This window comes from Eurytemora carolleeae, unplaced genomic scaffold (genome assembly GCF_000591075.1).
Source record: "Eurytemora carolleeae unplaced genomic scaffold, Eaff_2.0 scaffold62, whole genome shotgun sequence".
Lineage (NCBI taxonomy): Eukaryota > Metazoa > Arthropoda > Copepoda > Calanoida > Temoridae > Eurytemora > Eurytemora carolleeae.
Window position 1 is genome coordinate 9,395 of NW_019396429.1, and position 13,049 is coordinate 22,443.

General features: G+C 36.5%; 2 protein-coding genes across 2 annotated transcripts; both read left to right on the forward strand.

Moving 5' to 3' along the window:
• The first annotated feature begins 3,124 nt into the window (after positions 1-3,124).
• Positions 3,125-4,682, forward strand: LOC111703139 (cell wall integrity and stress response component 3-like). The gene is made up of 8 exons (XM_023475014.1): positions 3,125-3,135; positions 3,181-3,232; positions 3,309-3,383; positions 3,461-3,535; positions 3,633-3,716; positions 3,846-3,929; positions 4,080-4,166; positions 4,462-4,682. Exons 1-8 carry the CDS (start codon positions 3,125-3,127, stop codon positions 4,627-4,629), a joined length of 636 nt encoding a protein of 211 aa, XP_023330782.1. The 3' UTR covers positions 4,630-4,682.
• Positions 4,683-12,303: 7,621 nt separating this feature from the next.
• Positions 12,304-13,047, forward strand: LOC111703140 (ATP-dependent DNA helicase PIF1). The gene has a single exon (XM_023475015.1). It carries the CDS (start codon positions 12,304-12,306, stop codon positions 13,045-13,047), a length of 744 nt encoding a protein of 247 aa, XP_023330783.1.
• Positions 13,048-13,049: the final 2 nt, after the last annotated feature.

The following is a 13,049-nucleotide window of genomic DNA, read 5'->3' on the forward strand; positions in this document are numbered from 1 at the left end:
TTGCAGTAATAATTATATCGGTTAAGAATGAACATTGTTTTTATTTCCATTTTGTTAACTACAACTTATGCTTGTATTCATCTAAAGCACGATGATAGAATACTTAGAGTTTCCCTATCACACATGGAAATGTACAAACCAAAAGTAAATAAGATTAGGTAAAATCATAAAGTTATTTTTTCTACAGAAAAAATACTTTAAATTAATGTTCATTTTTAGACGCTATCAGTTGGATAGAATTTGTGATTTTTATTCAACTAAATTCTTCGCGGTAATTATATATTACACTCAAACTAGAAATCTCGAAGATTACTTTAAAAACAATACAAAAGTTTTATGTTGTTAGAAGGCAAAATTTATTTTTACTAGACACTTCTTTTATCACAAATCAAGTTTAAATGGATCATTTCTATTTTTCCGTGCTTATTGGATTATCATAATTTTTTTTTTAAAAGTCGTCTTTTTTCTATTCCATAGTTTTCTGGATTTCACTGTAGGTGTAGAATTTAACGGGATATTTCAATTCAATCTAGACATTTATATTTGATTGTTAATTAATTTTTTGAGATTACAATGATTAAAGATTATTACAAAAATGTTCTACATGTTTATCAGAAAAAACTATAATATAGAATATGGACATTAAAGCAATATAAAAAACCTTGATGTTTTTTCTTTTTTAAATTTTAAGCCATAAATTTAGATTTATTGTTGCATCAATTTGTTAAAGAAAAGGTTTTTATTTAAATTTTAAGACACCAGTTGCCTCTGTACCATCTACTATGCAGCAGACTTCGGTAATTACCCCTACAACTATATTTACTGTAAACTAACAGGGAGGAAAAGGTCAAATTCATTTATCATTACTGTTACAATTGGGACTCCGTTGCTCCTCTAATTCTTATTTTTATACACATGTGAAGAAAAAGTAATGGATGTATATATTATTAAAATAAAGAAAAACAACATTTTTAAGTCTTCTCGTTAACTCTTTCATTAACGGAGTTATAATAAAAACATGTAAATTACAATCTTGAAGGGACTGTAAAGGAAAAATGAAAGGGGGTATAGGCTGAAAGATAATCACTTTAGCTCTTGATCGAGACCCATGAATGTTTTATCTGCGGTTCCTGTCTAGAGAAATTGATTTAAAACTGTGATAAAATTATACAAAAGTTCATAAATATAAATTTAGAAAATCTTAAACTTAAATCTGGTGACCAGAACTATCACCAATGGTAGAGCAGTATACGGGTCACATGTCTCCGCCTGTATCACATGAACACTTTACTACCCTGACATTCGTGGAATTTCTAATCAAGCAATACAACGTATAAAAATATTATGAATCAAATCTATAAAAATAGATAACAAATATAAAAATAGAATTGGAGTAAACCTGGATTATTTTATCTAACATAGCTCATAGGTTGACATGGGATGAAAAACATATAGGGATTAGAAAATCAGAGTTTGTGGCAAAGACTCAAATCCCTAGTTTTAATCTTGCGCTAGAGTGGGAGAAAAGAAGAGAATACAAATCTTAATTTCTAATCCCAATATTTTTGCAACTTCATGGTGTAGACCTTTCATATTTCAAACATAGACTATTTGATATAACAGGATTAATAGTTTGAAATATTTTTTCTTTAAAAAAGATCTTTATAAAAGGAACATTGTTTTTTGCCACAAACTTGAATTTTCTAATCCCTTTATCTCGACGACCAAAAGGAGTAGCCCTTTGATATTTCAAACTTGAATTATTTGATCTAACTTAGCTCATAGGTCAACATTGAATGAAAAAACATATAGGGATTAGAAAATCAGAGTTTGTGGCAAAAACTCAAATCCTTTTGAAAAAAGCCTCGTTATTTAATAATGTTGCAATTCTTTAAAGTTTTTTTTTCATATTCTAGTTGATTAAAGGGCTTAATATTAGATTTCTCTCTCCACCAGGACAGCCTGCTCTGCTACAAGATCTACTTCTTCCCCACAGGAACCTACAATATTGACTTCAACTCAGGTAATTCATAGATGGTTAAAGTTATTTATATGATACAAATATTACTTTTAAATACTTTCATAAAAGGGAGGGACATACTATGTAAGGACGATGAACTGAGTATACAGTGCTGTTGAAAGCTTCTTTCAGATTTATTTGAGACATATAAATCTTTTTTAAGCTCTATATAATCTAGAGTTTGAATGCAAATTCAACGTTTAAAAATCCTACTTGGAATGTATACATTTTTTAAAAATAGATTTCTTATAAAAATTACTAAATATCATCAATGAAAAATAAAGTAAAAATTATACCTTAATCTAATTAGAAATTTGGGATCATTTGAGAAATCAATGCTAGAAGCAATTATTTCATCATTATATTGAATTTCTAATTTCGATTGTTTATCATATTATAGTTTTATAAAGTTTACATTTTCATTAGATTTACTACCTACAGAGTCTGCTACATTTTTTTAATAATTTCTATTTATTTTAGGCATCTTCTTCTTCTACATTTCCTTCTTCTTCTTCTTCCACGACTTTCTCAACTACTTCAACAAATTCCTCTTCAACCCTGGTAATTCATAGATATTCAAAGATATTTATATTAATCCTATGATCCCGGAGTTTTTTTTTTTTTATTAGATTTACTACCTACTGGGTCTACGACATATATTTTTATAATTTCTATTTATTTTAGGCCTCTTCTACTCTTCCTTTAAGAACTTCTCCCACGACTTTCTCATCTTCTACATCAACGTTCTCTTCAACCCTGGTAATTCATAGATTTTAAAGATATTTATAATGATCCATGATCTATGATCCAGGAGTTTTTATTCTATTTATTTTAGGCCTCTTCTACTCTTCCTTTAAGATCTTCTACTATAACTTTCTCAACTTCTTTATCAACGTTCTCTTCAACCCTGGTAATTCATAGATTTTAAAGATATTTATAATGATCCAGGATCTATGATCCAGGAGTTTTTATTCTATTTATTTTAGACCTCTTCTACTCTTCCTTTAAGATCTTCTACCACAACTTTCTCAACTTCTTCATCATCGTTCTCTTCAACCCTGGTAATTCATAGATTTTAAAGATATTTATAATGATCCAGGATCTATGATCCAGGAGTTTTTATTCTATTCATTTTAGGCCTCTTCTTCTCTTCCTTTAAGAACTTCTACCACAACTCTCTCAACTTCGTCATCGACGTTCTCTTCAACCCAGGTAATTCATAGATTTTAAAGATATTTATAATGATCCATGATCTATGATCCAGGAGTTTTTATTCTATTTATTTTAGGCCTCTTCTACTCTTCCTTTAAAAACTTCTACCACAACTTTCTCAACTTCTTCATCAACGTTCTCTTCAACCCTGGTAATTCATAGATTTTTAAAGATATTTATAATGATCCATGATCTATGATCCAGAATTTTTTATTCTATTTATTTTAGGCCTCTTCTACTCTTCCTTTAAGAACTTCTACCACAACTTTCTCAACTTCTTCATCAACGTCTTCTTCCACCCTGGTAATTCATGAGTTTTTTAAAAAATGTTTGCGTTTTTATTAGATTTACTACCTACTGGGTTTACGACATATATTTTTATAATTTCTATTTATTTTAGGCATCTTCTTCTTCTACTCTTCCTTACAGAACTTCTGCCACGCCTTTCTCAACTAAGACTTCATCAGCATCCTCTTCAACCTTGGTATTTGATAGATTTTTAAAGATATTTATAATGCTTCACGATCAATGATTTAAAAAAATGTTTTTTTATATTAGATTTACTACCTACTGGGTCTACGACATATATTTTTATAATTTCTATGTATTTTAGGCATCTTCTTCTAGTCTTCCTTCCAGAACTTCTTCTACGACTTTCTCAACTGAGACTACTTTGATGACTTCATCTTCAACCTTGGTAATTCATAGATTTTAAAGATATTTATAATGATCCATGATCCACGATTTAAAAAAAAAGTTTTAATTAGATTTCCTTCTTATTCTTTAATATGAGTGTGACTAGCTCTACTACATATATATATATTTTAAATTTCTATTTATTTTTTAGACATCTTCTTATTCTTCTTCTCTTGCTGCTTCTACATCTATCTCTTCAGCTTTTACGTCTACCTTTCCTTCTTATTCTCCAATGCAGGTAATATTTTTGATATATATATTTATAAAAAACTTGGTTTTTTTTAATCGCTTTGCGCTCATCTTCTATTTTAATTTAGATTTTCAAGAATGATTTTTTTACAAATTAAACCGCTTTAAAACACACATTTTTAAAATTTTTATCATTTATAAATCTTCCCTAGGGTTACACAAGGTCTCACAAAAATTTTGGAGCTGTTCGGTTCAGTCGTTTTGACGATTTATTGGATACAAACACACAGACACTTTGAGAGCCAAACCAAATTAATAGATGTATGAATATTTTTATTTTATAGATCAGTTCTTCGAGTATTTCGGATCTGGTGGTGCTAGCTCTAAAAATTATCCTGGGACTAGTTTTTTGTCTCAGCATTGTTTGTTTTGGTTTTTTAAATACTATTAGAAAAATGTCCCCCCCCCTCACCTCCAACCTCGTACCAGCCAGTTTTAAGTCAGGAAACTGAAATGATTGAGATGATCGAAATATCATTAAACTAAGTTTTTAAGTTATTGACACAGTGTTTTAAAAAAATGACAACAAAAAAATAAATATTTGTTTTCACAACACTTTTACAAAATTAAAGTTATAAAGGTTCAATATCAAAATATTAGATTTTTTGGCAACACATTATTTTTTCTATAAACACTTCTTAATTTTAATAGAATATAAGGTTTTATAAATCGAGGAATTGCTAACAGTATTAATCTAAATTATAACTAGTATCTTATTATGCGTTATCTTTAATAAGTATTTATTAATAAATGCTTTTTACACCAAAATCATTTTTATGGGAATCTATAAAGCTAAATAATAGAAAAATATACACGCTAAATACAACTCCATTTTAAAAATAAAGTTATGTCAAGGATAGTGTTATTTCGCGCCCATCTTCTAAATTAATTAAAAAATTAATGAAGATCAAATTTTGATGGAGACAAATATTTGAAATTTTGATCATTCATAAATCTTCCCTGGGGTCACGTGATGTCCCACAAAAATTTGGACCCGATCAGTTCCGCCGTGTCGACGTTTATTGGATACAATCAGACAATCAAACAAACAAGCTAAATTTATATATTTATCAAATGGTGAATATACACAAATCTATAAAGCTAATTAATAGAAAAATATACACCCTAAATACAACTCTAATCATTTTTAAAAATAAAGTTATGTCAAGGATAGTGATATTTAGCGACCAGCTTCTAAATTGATTTAAAAATTAATGAAGATAAAATTTTGATGGAGACAAATATTTGAAATTTTGATCATTCATAAACCTTCCCTGTGGTCACGTGATGTCCCACAAAATATTTGGGCCGGATCGGTTCAACCGTGTCAACGTTTATTGGATACAAACAGACAAGCTAAATTTATATATTTATTAAATGGTAAAAATACACAAAAGTATCAATGGTTCATTACCATAATGTAGTTATGGTAACAGTGCGCACTTCAAGCAGGATTTCTATATCCGATTCTGATGGATCCTGCATCAGATCGCTGCCAGGCTTCTCTTGGGGAACTACAATTACTTCATCATCTAGATCATCAGCATCATCTTGATCATCAGCATCATCTTGATCATCACCATCCTCTTGATCTGGAGATTCCAGGCCTTCTAAGTACTCCAGTTCCATCTTCCAATCTTGGCTAATCTTATTCGTTTTTACTTGGAGTAGTATCTTGTTGAAGTCAAATTCTAAAAAATACACAGGGTGAATTAAAAAATTCCTTAACAGGTTTACAAAAAGAAGGTGGGGTATAAATATTTTTTTTCTTACCGTATGCAACAAAATCCTGATTCTTAATCCATTGTTGAGTTCTACAAAACCGATCTTCTTCAGCCACATCAATCTCCTGAGGATTGTCCACGAAATTTGTTTCCTCAATGTCTATACTGTATACTGTATTTGTATTTTAATTGTTAATGATTTTAATTGTATAATACAGTCATTTAAAATTTGTGTTTTCAGTGAATTCCCTTCTTGACAATTCTGTGCGGTTAAAGTCTTGGGATTCTTTAGTGAAACTTCCTATCAAAAGGCTGTATCAGATCTTTCCTGATGTCAAGACAAAAACACATTTGACCAAACCACAAATTTTGGTCAAGATTCTTCAACTCATTCTTGTCAGACTAGCAGACAGTATGAGTTTTACAACGGCTATGGAGGCGCTGAATCTTGAAAGAGTTAAAACGCCTGACCAGCTAAATAGCAAAAACACTTGGAAGGTTGGAGGAGATCCAAGTAAGAGGGACTTGATGATTGGGAGAGTTAAAATTCTTCGTGACTTGATCATAAGGCAGCAAGCCTCTTCCATTCGTATTCCTCAGCCCTCAAATAACTCTCAAAGTAAACTTTCATTATATTTTAAGTTTCAGTCATTATCCAATCCATATACAGGTTGTGTGAAATATTGCCACACTATTTTCAAAATACTGTTGCAGAGTTCCTATGCGTATTAGAGAAATATTTTGGGTTCACACAGTTAGAGATGCTAGTTATTTTTCTTGAAACCTAGGTTTACACACATTAAATACAGGGGTGTCATTAGGCAGTACAGAGGNCTCGTGAGGTTTAGAACCCCAAAAAGGTCTTGGAGGCCCTCGGCTAAGTGGTTTTCCCCTCAATTTAATTATCCTCCCTTAATCTCCCGGTTAAGTAGTAATTAATAGTTATAAATAGTAATAGTGTCAAGGTCATAAGCCAGAAAATTTATTACAGCTCATAATGTCCCTGAAGATAATGACTGGAAATGAAAGTCTCACATATGTTCCTGATATGTGTATAACGTTAAGACAGTCACAAACATCCACAAAATGGATGATATTGATTCTAGTCTCCATGAGAGCCATCATTAGAGAGCTGAGGGTATCTGACAAGTTATTTTGTGACATCATCAGCAACAAGCTCAGATTCAAGTCTAATTGCCTAAAAAACTGTCAGTTCATAGTGAAAACGACGACCTTACCTGTTTCAAGCATTCTCCAGTTCCTGAAATTTTCATCTTTTTCCAATATTTTGCCTGCAAGCTCATCAGACTACAATCTTTTGGATTATTTTATCTGTGGCATCACTGATAGTGATGTCAATAGACATCCCCCTTAACACAATAGTGTGGCTAATTGCAAAGATTATCTCTGCCTTCAAGTCCTTGGACAGGGAGATGATGTCCACTGCCTGCTTGAGGTTCCAGTCCCACCTGGAGGCTGTAGTGGACGCTGATAGCATTATGTTTTATGAATCTGTTTATTTTTATTCAATAAAGATTTCCACCAAGCTTGATCTCAATTACTTCAGATTTAATTGATAAAGAACGAAAAATTAGGTTTTGGGTGGCAATATCTAATTCATATAGCTGAGATATTCAACTTTTGTTTATATATCAAAATAAAGTTTTTCAATCATTCAATTTTATCATTTGTCGTACATTCCTTTTTTTCTCATTTATATTGTATATTTCAGATGGAGTTTACTCTAATGAAGAGAAGTGTAATATTATAATAGATATTGTTGGCAGTCCTGATTTTATATATATTGACTGCGCACTTTTCTTAGAACAACAAGGGGTAGTTTTAGAGTCGAATATTCTAGTAGATCAAAGGCGTCAATTTATGAGGTATTTGCAAAACTATGAGCCATTTCTTGATGGGATTAACCTGTTAAAGTTATTTATTAATCAAAGAAAGACAATTCTTTTTACTTACACGAGAGTTGAAAAGGAAATCCTCATCCAACAGTTAGTGTCAAAGCCAAAGTTTCAATATGCTGATGTTGATGCTATTCTCCGTATGTTAGAACATGAAGTTCGTCCAAACTTTTATGAGCGTAAAATACAAATTTTAACTGACGCACTTTTAAACTTAACCCCAGAGAAATTCTACCCCATCATTTGGGACATCAGTTCTGCACTGAAATCAAGAAGAGCTGAGATCCTTTCCAAGGCCCATCGTTTATACATAAATGGGGATTCTGTTCAAGTAAGAGATCTGCTAGTCAAACTGACAAATAAACTTCAGATACAGAAAACTTCTCTTCCTCAACGAATTCAGCTCAAGGATATCATCATTGAATACTTTGATCATCCTGAGGTTGCCAAGATACTGAACAAACAAAAGTATCCGTTTGCTGATTCAGATTCTGGCTTCACCACTGTATATAACCAGGAACACATAGAAGCAAACCAAAACCGCATGACAGAGCTAAACACTGAGAAACATCACTCTCAGTCATACATCACTGAGAACAATCCGTTCTTAACAGCTGCTCAACGCTGGGAAAAGAAATTGGAAGAGTTTAAGTTTCCAGCCAGCTCCTGCACAGATTGTCTTGAACAGGACCTGGGCATGATGCTTACAAACGGGAAATGTGAAGAGTGTCATAAAAAGCCCAGACGAGCTCTCAAGTTTGGTGCCACCAACAGCATGCAACCAGATGACATGCCAGATGAGCTTAAAGATCTCACTCCCACTGAGGAGCTGGCAATAGGAAAGATCTTACCCATCATGGGGATCCACCGGGTTAATCAGACTCCCCATCTCAAAGGGCACATTGTGTGCTTGCCCAACGATGTATCTAGCATGTGCACTGAATTGCCCCGTGCACCAGAACATCTCAATATTGTTGCCATCACAGCGCCTGGCCAACAAAGCCGAATAGTCAGAATGCGTCGCAACAAAGTGTTGTTGGCATTGCAATGGCTAAAAGAATTTAACCCCCATTATCAGGATGTCAACATCAATGTTCGCAACTTGGATAGGTATGTGGACAGTGGCGAGGTTCAAGACCTGCCCACCATCCCTATTGGACCTAATCCTGTATTGGATCCCGACAGTGGACCACAAGAGTTGCCAGACGAGGATGCACCTAGTCTGTACCACACAATGGTGTTGGGCAACCTTGGACCAGGACAAACCGAGAGTGACATTATTCGTCAGACTCTGCGGAACCAAACCAATGCCGAGGCAGCTGGGGCCCCTCCAGCGCCTGGCACCAGTCAGAATCCCCTGAACTGGCCAGAGGAAGGCCAGCCCGTACGAGATTCCATTCCCCACTTTTTTGGCATGGCCTTCCCTACCCTATTTCCTCGTGGCAAGGCAGATTTGAACATGGATCGAACCACTGCTGTTACACCCACAGATTGGATTCTCCATTTACTACGGTTCAAGGACCAACATTTTGCCGAGCACCACAGATTCATTCCTATTTGTTGTGTTCAACTACATTCAAAAGAAGAAAATGTTCACAACTAGCAACCTGTAAGCCAACCAAACACTGGCGAGCATGAGTAAGGACGAGTTCATACGCCTGCTCAATGCATCGGACCAGGAGGCCAATGATTTGATCAGACAGATCACACGACAAGGTGCAAACATTTGGGGTTCCAAACCCTATATGCGTAAATTTAGCAATGCAGCCTCGAATTTTATTTCCTTTATTCGCCACCATTCAGGTGATAAAGAGAGTTTCAGCTATTTTCTTACCCTCAGCTCTGCCGACACTCACTGCAACAGCTTTCTCAAGCTGTTTCCTCAAGGTGTTCAACATCTGAGTAAGATATTGGTTAAAAACGCTGAAGAAATACCCCAGGGAGCAGACAGATCCCTGTATTGCACCAACAAAGAGGATTATATCTTTCGACGAGATTTTATCATAAGGCATCAACGATGTTATGATGTCTATTTCAGACACAAAGTCAAGACTTATGTCAAGGACATATTTTGTGAGGAGTTTGGTGCCCTTGACTGGCTCATTCGCTACGAGTTTCAATCTAAATCAGCCATCCATGCTCATATCCTTTTGGTACTGCCTGTTGGGGTTGATGCGTCCCTGGCACCAAGAGGAAGAACTGGACAGGATTGAACAACTGTTGGATGCACCACAGCCAGCTGTGGATGATACTAGTGACGAGGCTGTTACACACCGTCAACTCCAATGCTGCCAAAGCAGTTCTCAGCCGAAGAAAGCTTGTGCACATTTCACGGCTCTGTTGGGGTCTTACTATGTCACATCCATTCAACGATTTTTCAGACCGTCTGGTTTGTCATGGCGGTACCCTCATGCACAATCCAACCAATGAGGTTTTGAGAATGACTTTGGAAGAAAGGATGACTGACCCTGAGTGCAATCTCATTAAGATGGTCAATAAAACTCACATTTATATGTGTAAATCGCCATATTGTCTTAAAGCAAGGCATACCCGTGCCATGCCAACAATTCCAGAAGAGGGTGAGTTGTTAGAGGCTCAGCCTGCTGTCCATTGCAGGTTTGGGTTTCCAGCAGCCCTCTGGGACTATGAATACACTGACATGGGTGTTCAGAGACAGGAGCCCCATTGTCTGGGCAAACTTACACATGTCATGGATGAATCGTCAGTGTTCCAGGGACAGATGCGGATGCATCTCCCACGTAATCATCCAAACACTGTCATACGCAATGACGATATTGTCTTGAGTTGGGGTGCCAACACCTGCTCAATGCCTGTTATACTTGAAGAAGATACAAAAGAGTATGTCTGTAAATACATGGCCAAAGAAGAAACTGACTCCATAGCCCTTGAGGACTTGGAGACAGATATTATTCGCCACATGGCCGATAACAATGTAAACACAATGTGCCAGAAAATCCTGCTCAAACAACACAAGAGTCGGGACTATGGCCACCCCGAGGTATGCCTCTATCTAAACAAAGGAGAGGCCATGAAATTCTCTCGTGAGCTTGTTCATGTCGGAGTTCTTGAAGACAGTTGTCTCATCAATCTAGAGAACAATGACACTGACACAATTGTCAGCAAGTCACTCGTTGATGTCTACTTTAACCGGGAGAATGACGAAAACTTTACAAACTTTAAACAGCTTTATGCCAGGTGTTCAAAGGATTTCAAGCCAACTCCCAAAAAACCTGAAGAGATTAGTCTCTATGAATTTGCCTCAATGTTTGATGTAAAGTGGCAACCACTGCTGCGCTACAAAGTAGTGTGTCCCCACCCCTACTTTGACGCATGTCCCAATGAGAACTCCAACCCAGTTTGGTATCGAAAGTTTCTCTTGACCACCATTAGGCTCCATGACCCACGGGCTGGAAGTCTTGAAGATTTGCAATTGTTGACCAACAGTGAACTGTTGGAAGTGGTTGAGCGCCTCAAAGATGAAGGCACACTGCCAGACTGGGTTGTGGACCTCATACACAAAGATCGTATTCCATCCCGGTCAAATTACATTCCCACCGCTGAAGAGGACCTTGTCCACGACCAAGTGGATGAAGATGATCCCCTGGCGGGACTTGTCAACCGTCTTGAACAAGATGAACCGGGAGATCATAACGAAGAAGATCTTGCCGATTTTGTACTTGAAAACGCTGATGCAGTGTACAACAAAACAGAGGACAGGGACACTCTGCCTCTACAGCTGATCAGCTGAGAGCTGAAGTCCACAACAAAGGTCCTGAGGACCTGGATAATGTAGAGACTGCACTTCCTCTCAATGCCTTGAACACCCAACAGCGTGAGGCAGTCGAGTACTTGTTGTTTCACATGCGTAAAAAACGCTCCAATCCCAGCCACCAGGGTCTCTTTGAGATCATAGGATCCGCTGGCACAGGGAAAACAACCATTGTCAAATGTTTTAAAGCAGAGTTGGCAAAAACTCTTGGTCCGGATGACCCGGCCATTGGACAGCTCATACGATTTGCTGCTCCAACAGGTTGTGCCGCTAAATTGCTGCCCACGCCTAATTCAACACTGCATTCACTGTTCCACTTGCCAGTGATCAAAGGGAATGCTCCCTTGGAACGTTTGTCAGAGACCACACTGAAAACTATCCAAGAGGAATTGAAGCACATGATACTCCTTGTCATTGATGAAAAATCANAGAAATCTGTGTTTAAGTTTTTTGTCAATACGAGTTTTTTACTGTAGAGGTTTAGTGATTTTTGTAAAAAAATCTAAATTTAAATCAATTTAGGATAGCGTTGATGAAATTTTAGGATAATGGTAGACGTGATGATGTTATTTTAGGATAGTGATACATAGCGAACAGACAAAATTGAAATAGAATTGAAATGTCGGATAGCGTTTTCGGATAGCGTTTCTGATTTAGGATAAAGAACACACAGATACGAAAATTTTAGGATAATACATGGCGTATATGGACATCCTTTTGTGCGCCTGTAAAAAGGATTTTGCCAGGTTCAACTTGGACAAGATTCTGGCTCTCGGAACACCACATGTGCTCATCAACGCACTAAAGAATCCAGAGTCTGCCTCTATAATGGATGCATCAGATGCTGGTGGGCTGCCCAGAAACCTAGTCCTGTGTCGGGGCATGAAGGTTATGCTGACAGCCAACCTGTGTCTCAGTCAGGGCCTGACTAATGGTTCTATGGGAACTGTGGTGGGCATCATCTACCTCACAGAGGAGGATCCCTTCCCCACAGTTTTGGTCCAGTTCCCAGACTACAAGGGACAGAGCTGTCTGCCTAACATGGAGCGTGTTCATCCCCTCGGGATCATTAGATGCACATGGACACTGCGGAGTAAGCAGCAGAGTCGAACTATGCTGCCCCTGCTCCCTGGCTATGCTCTGTCCATTCACAAGAGTCAGGGTCAAACCTTGGACAAGGTTATGATTGACCTGGGGGACACTGAGTTCACCTCTTGTCTCACCTACACAGCTCTGACTCGTGTCAGAGACCTTGATAGTCTGTCCATGAGGAAAATGCCGCCTAAAAAGCGCTTTGACTCTATTGCCAAGTCACAAGGTTTCAAGGACATGAAAGCAGAGGAGGCACGCAAACTCATCCTGGAACAGACCAGGAAGGACGTGTATCAACAAGAGCTTTTCCCAGTTGATGAGGTTCTTGACATGGATGTAGATGGTTAAAG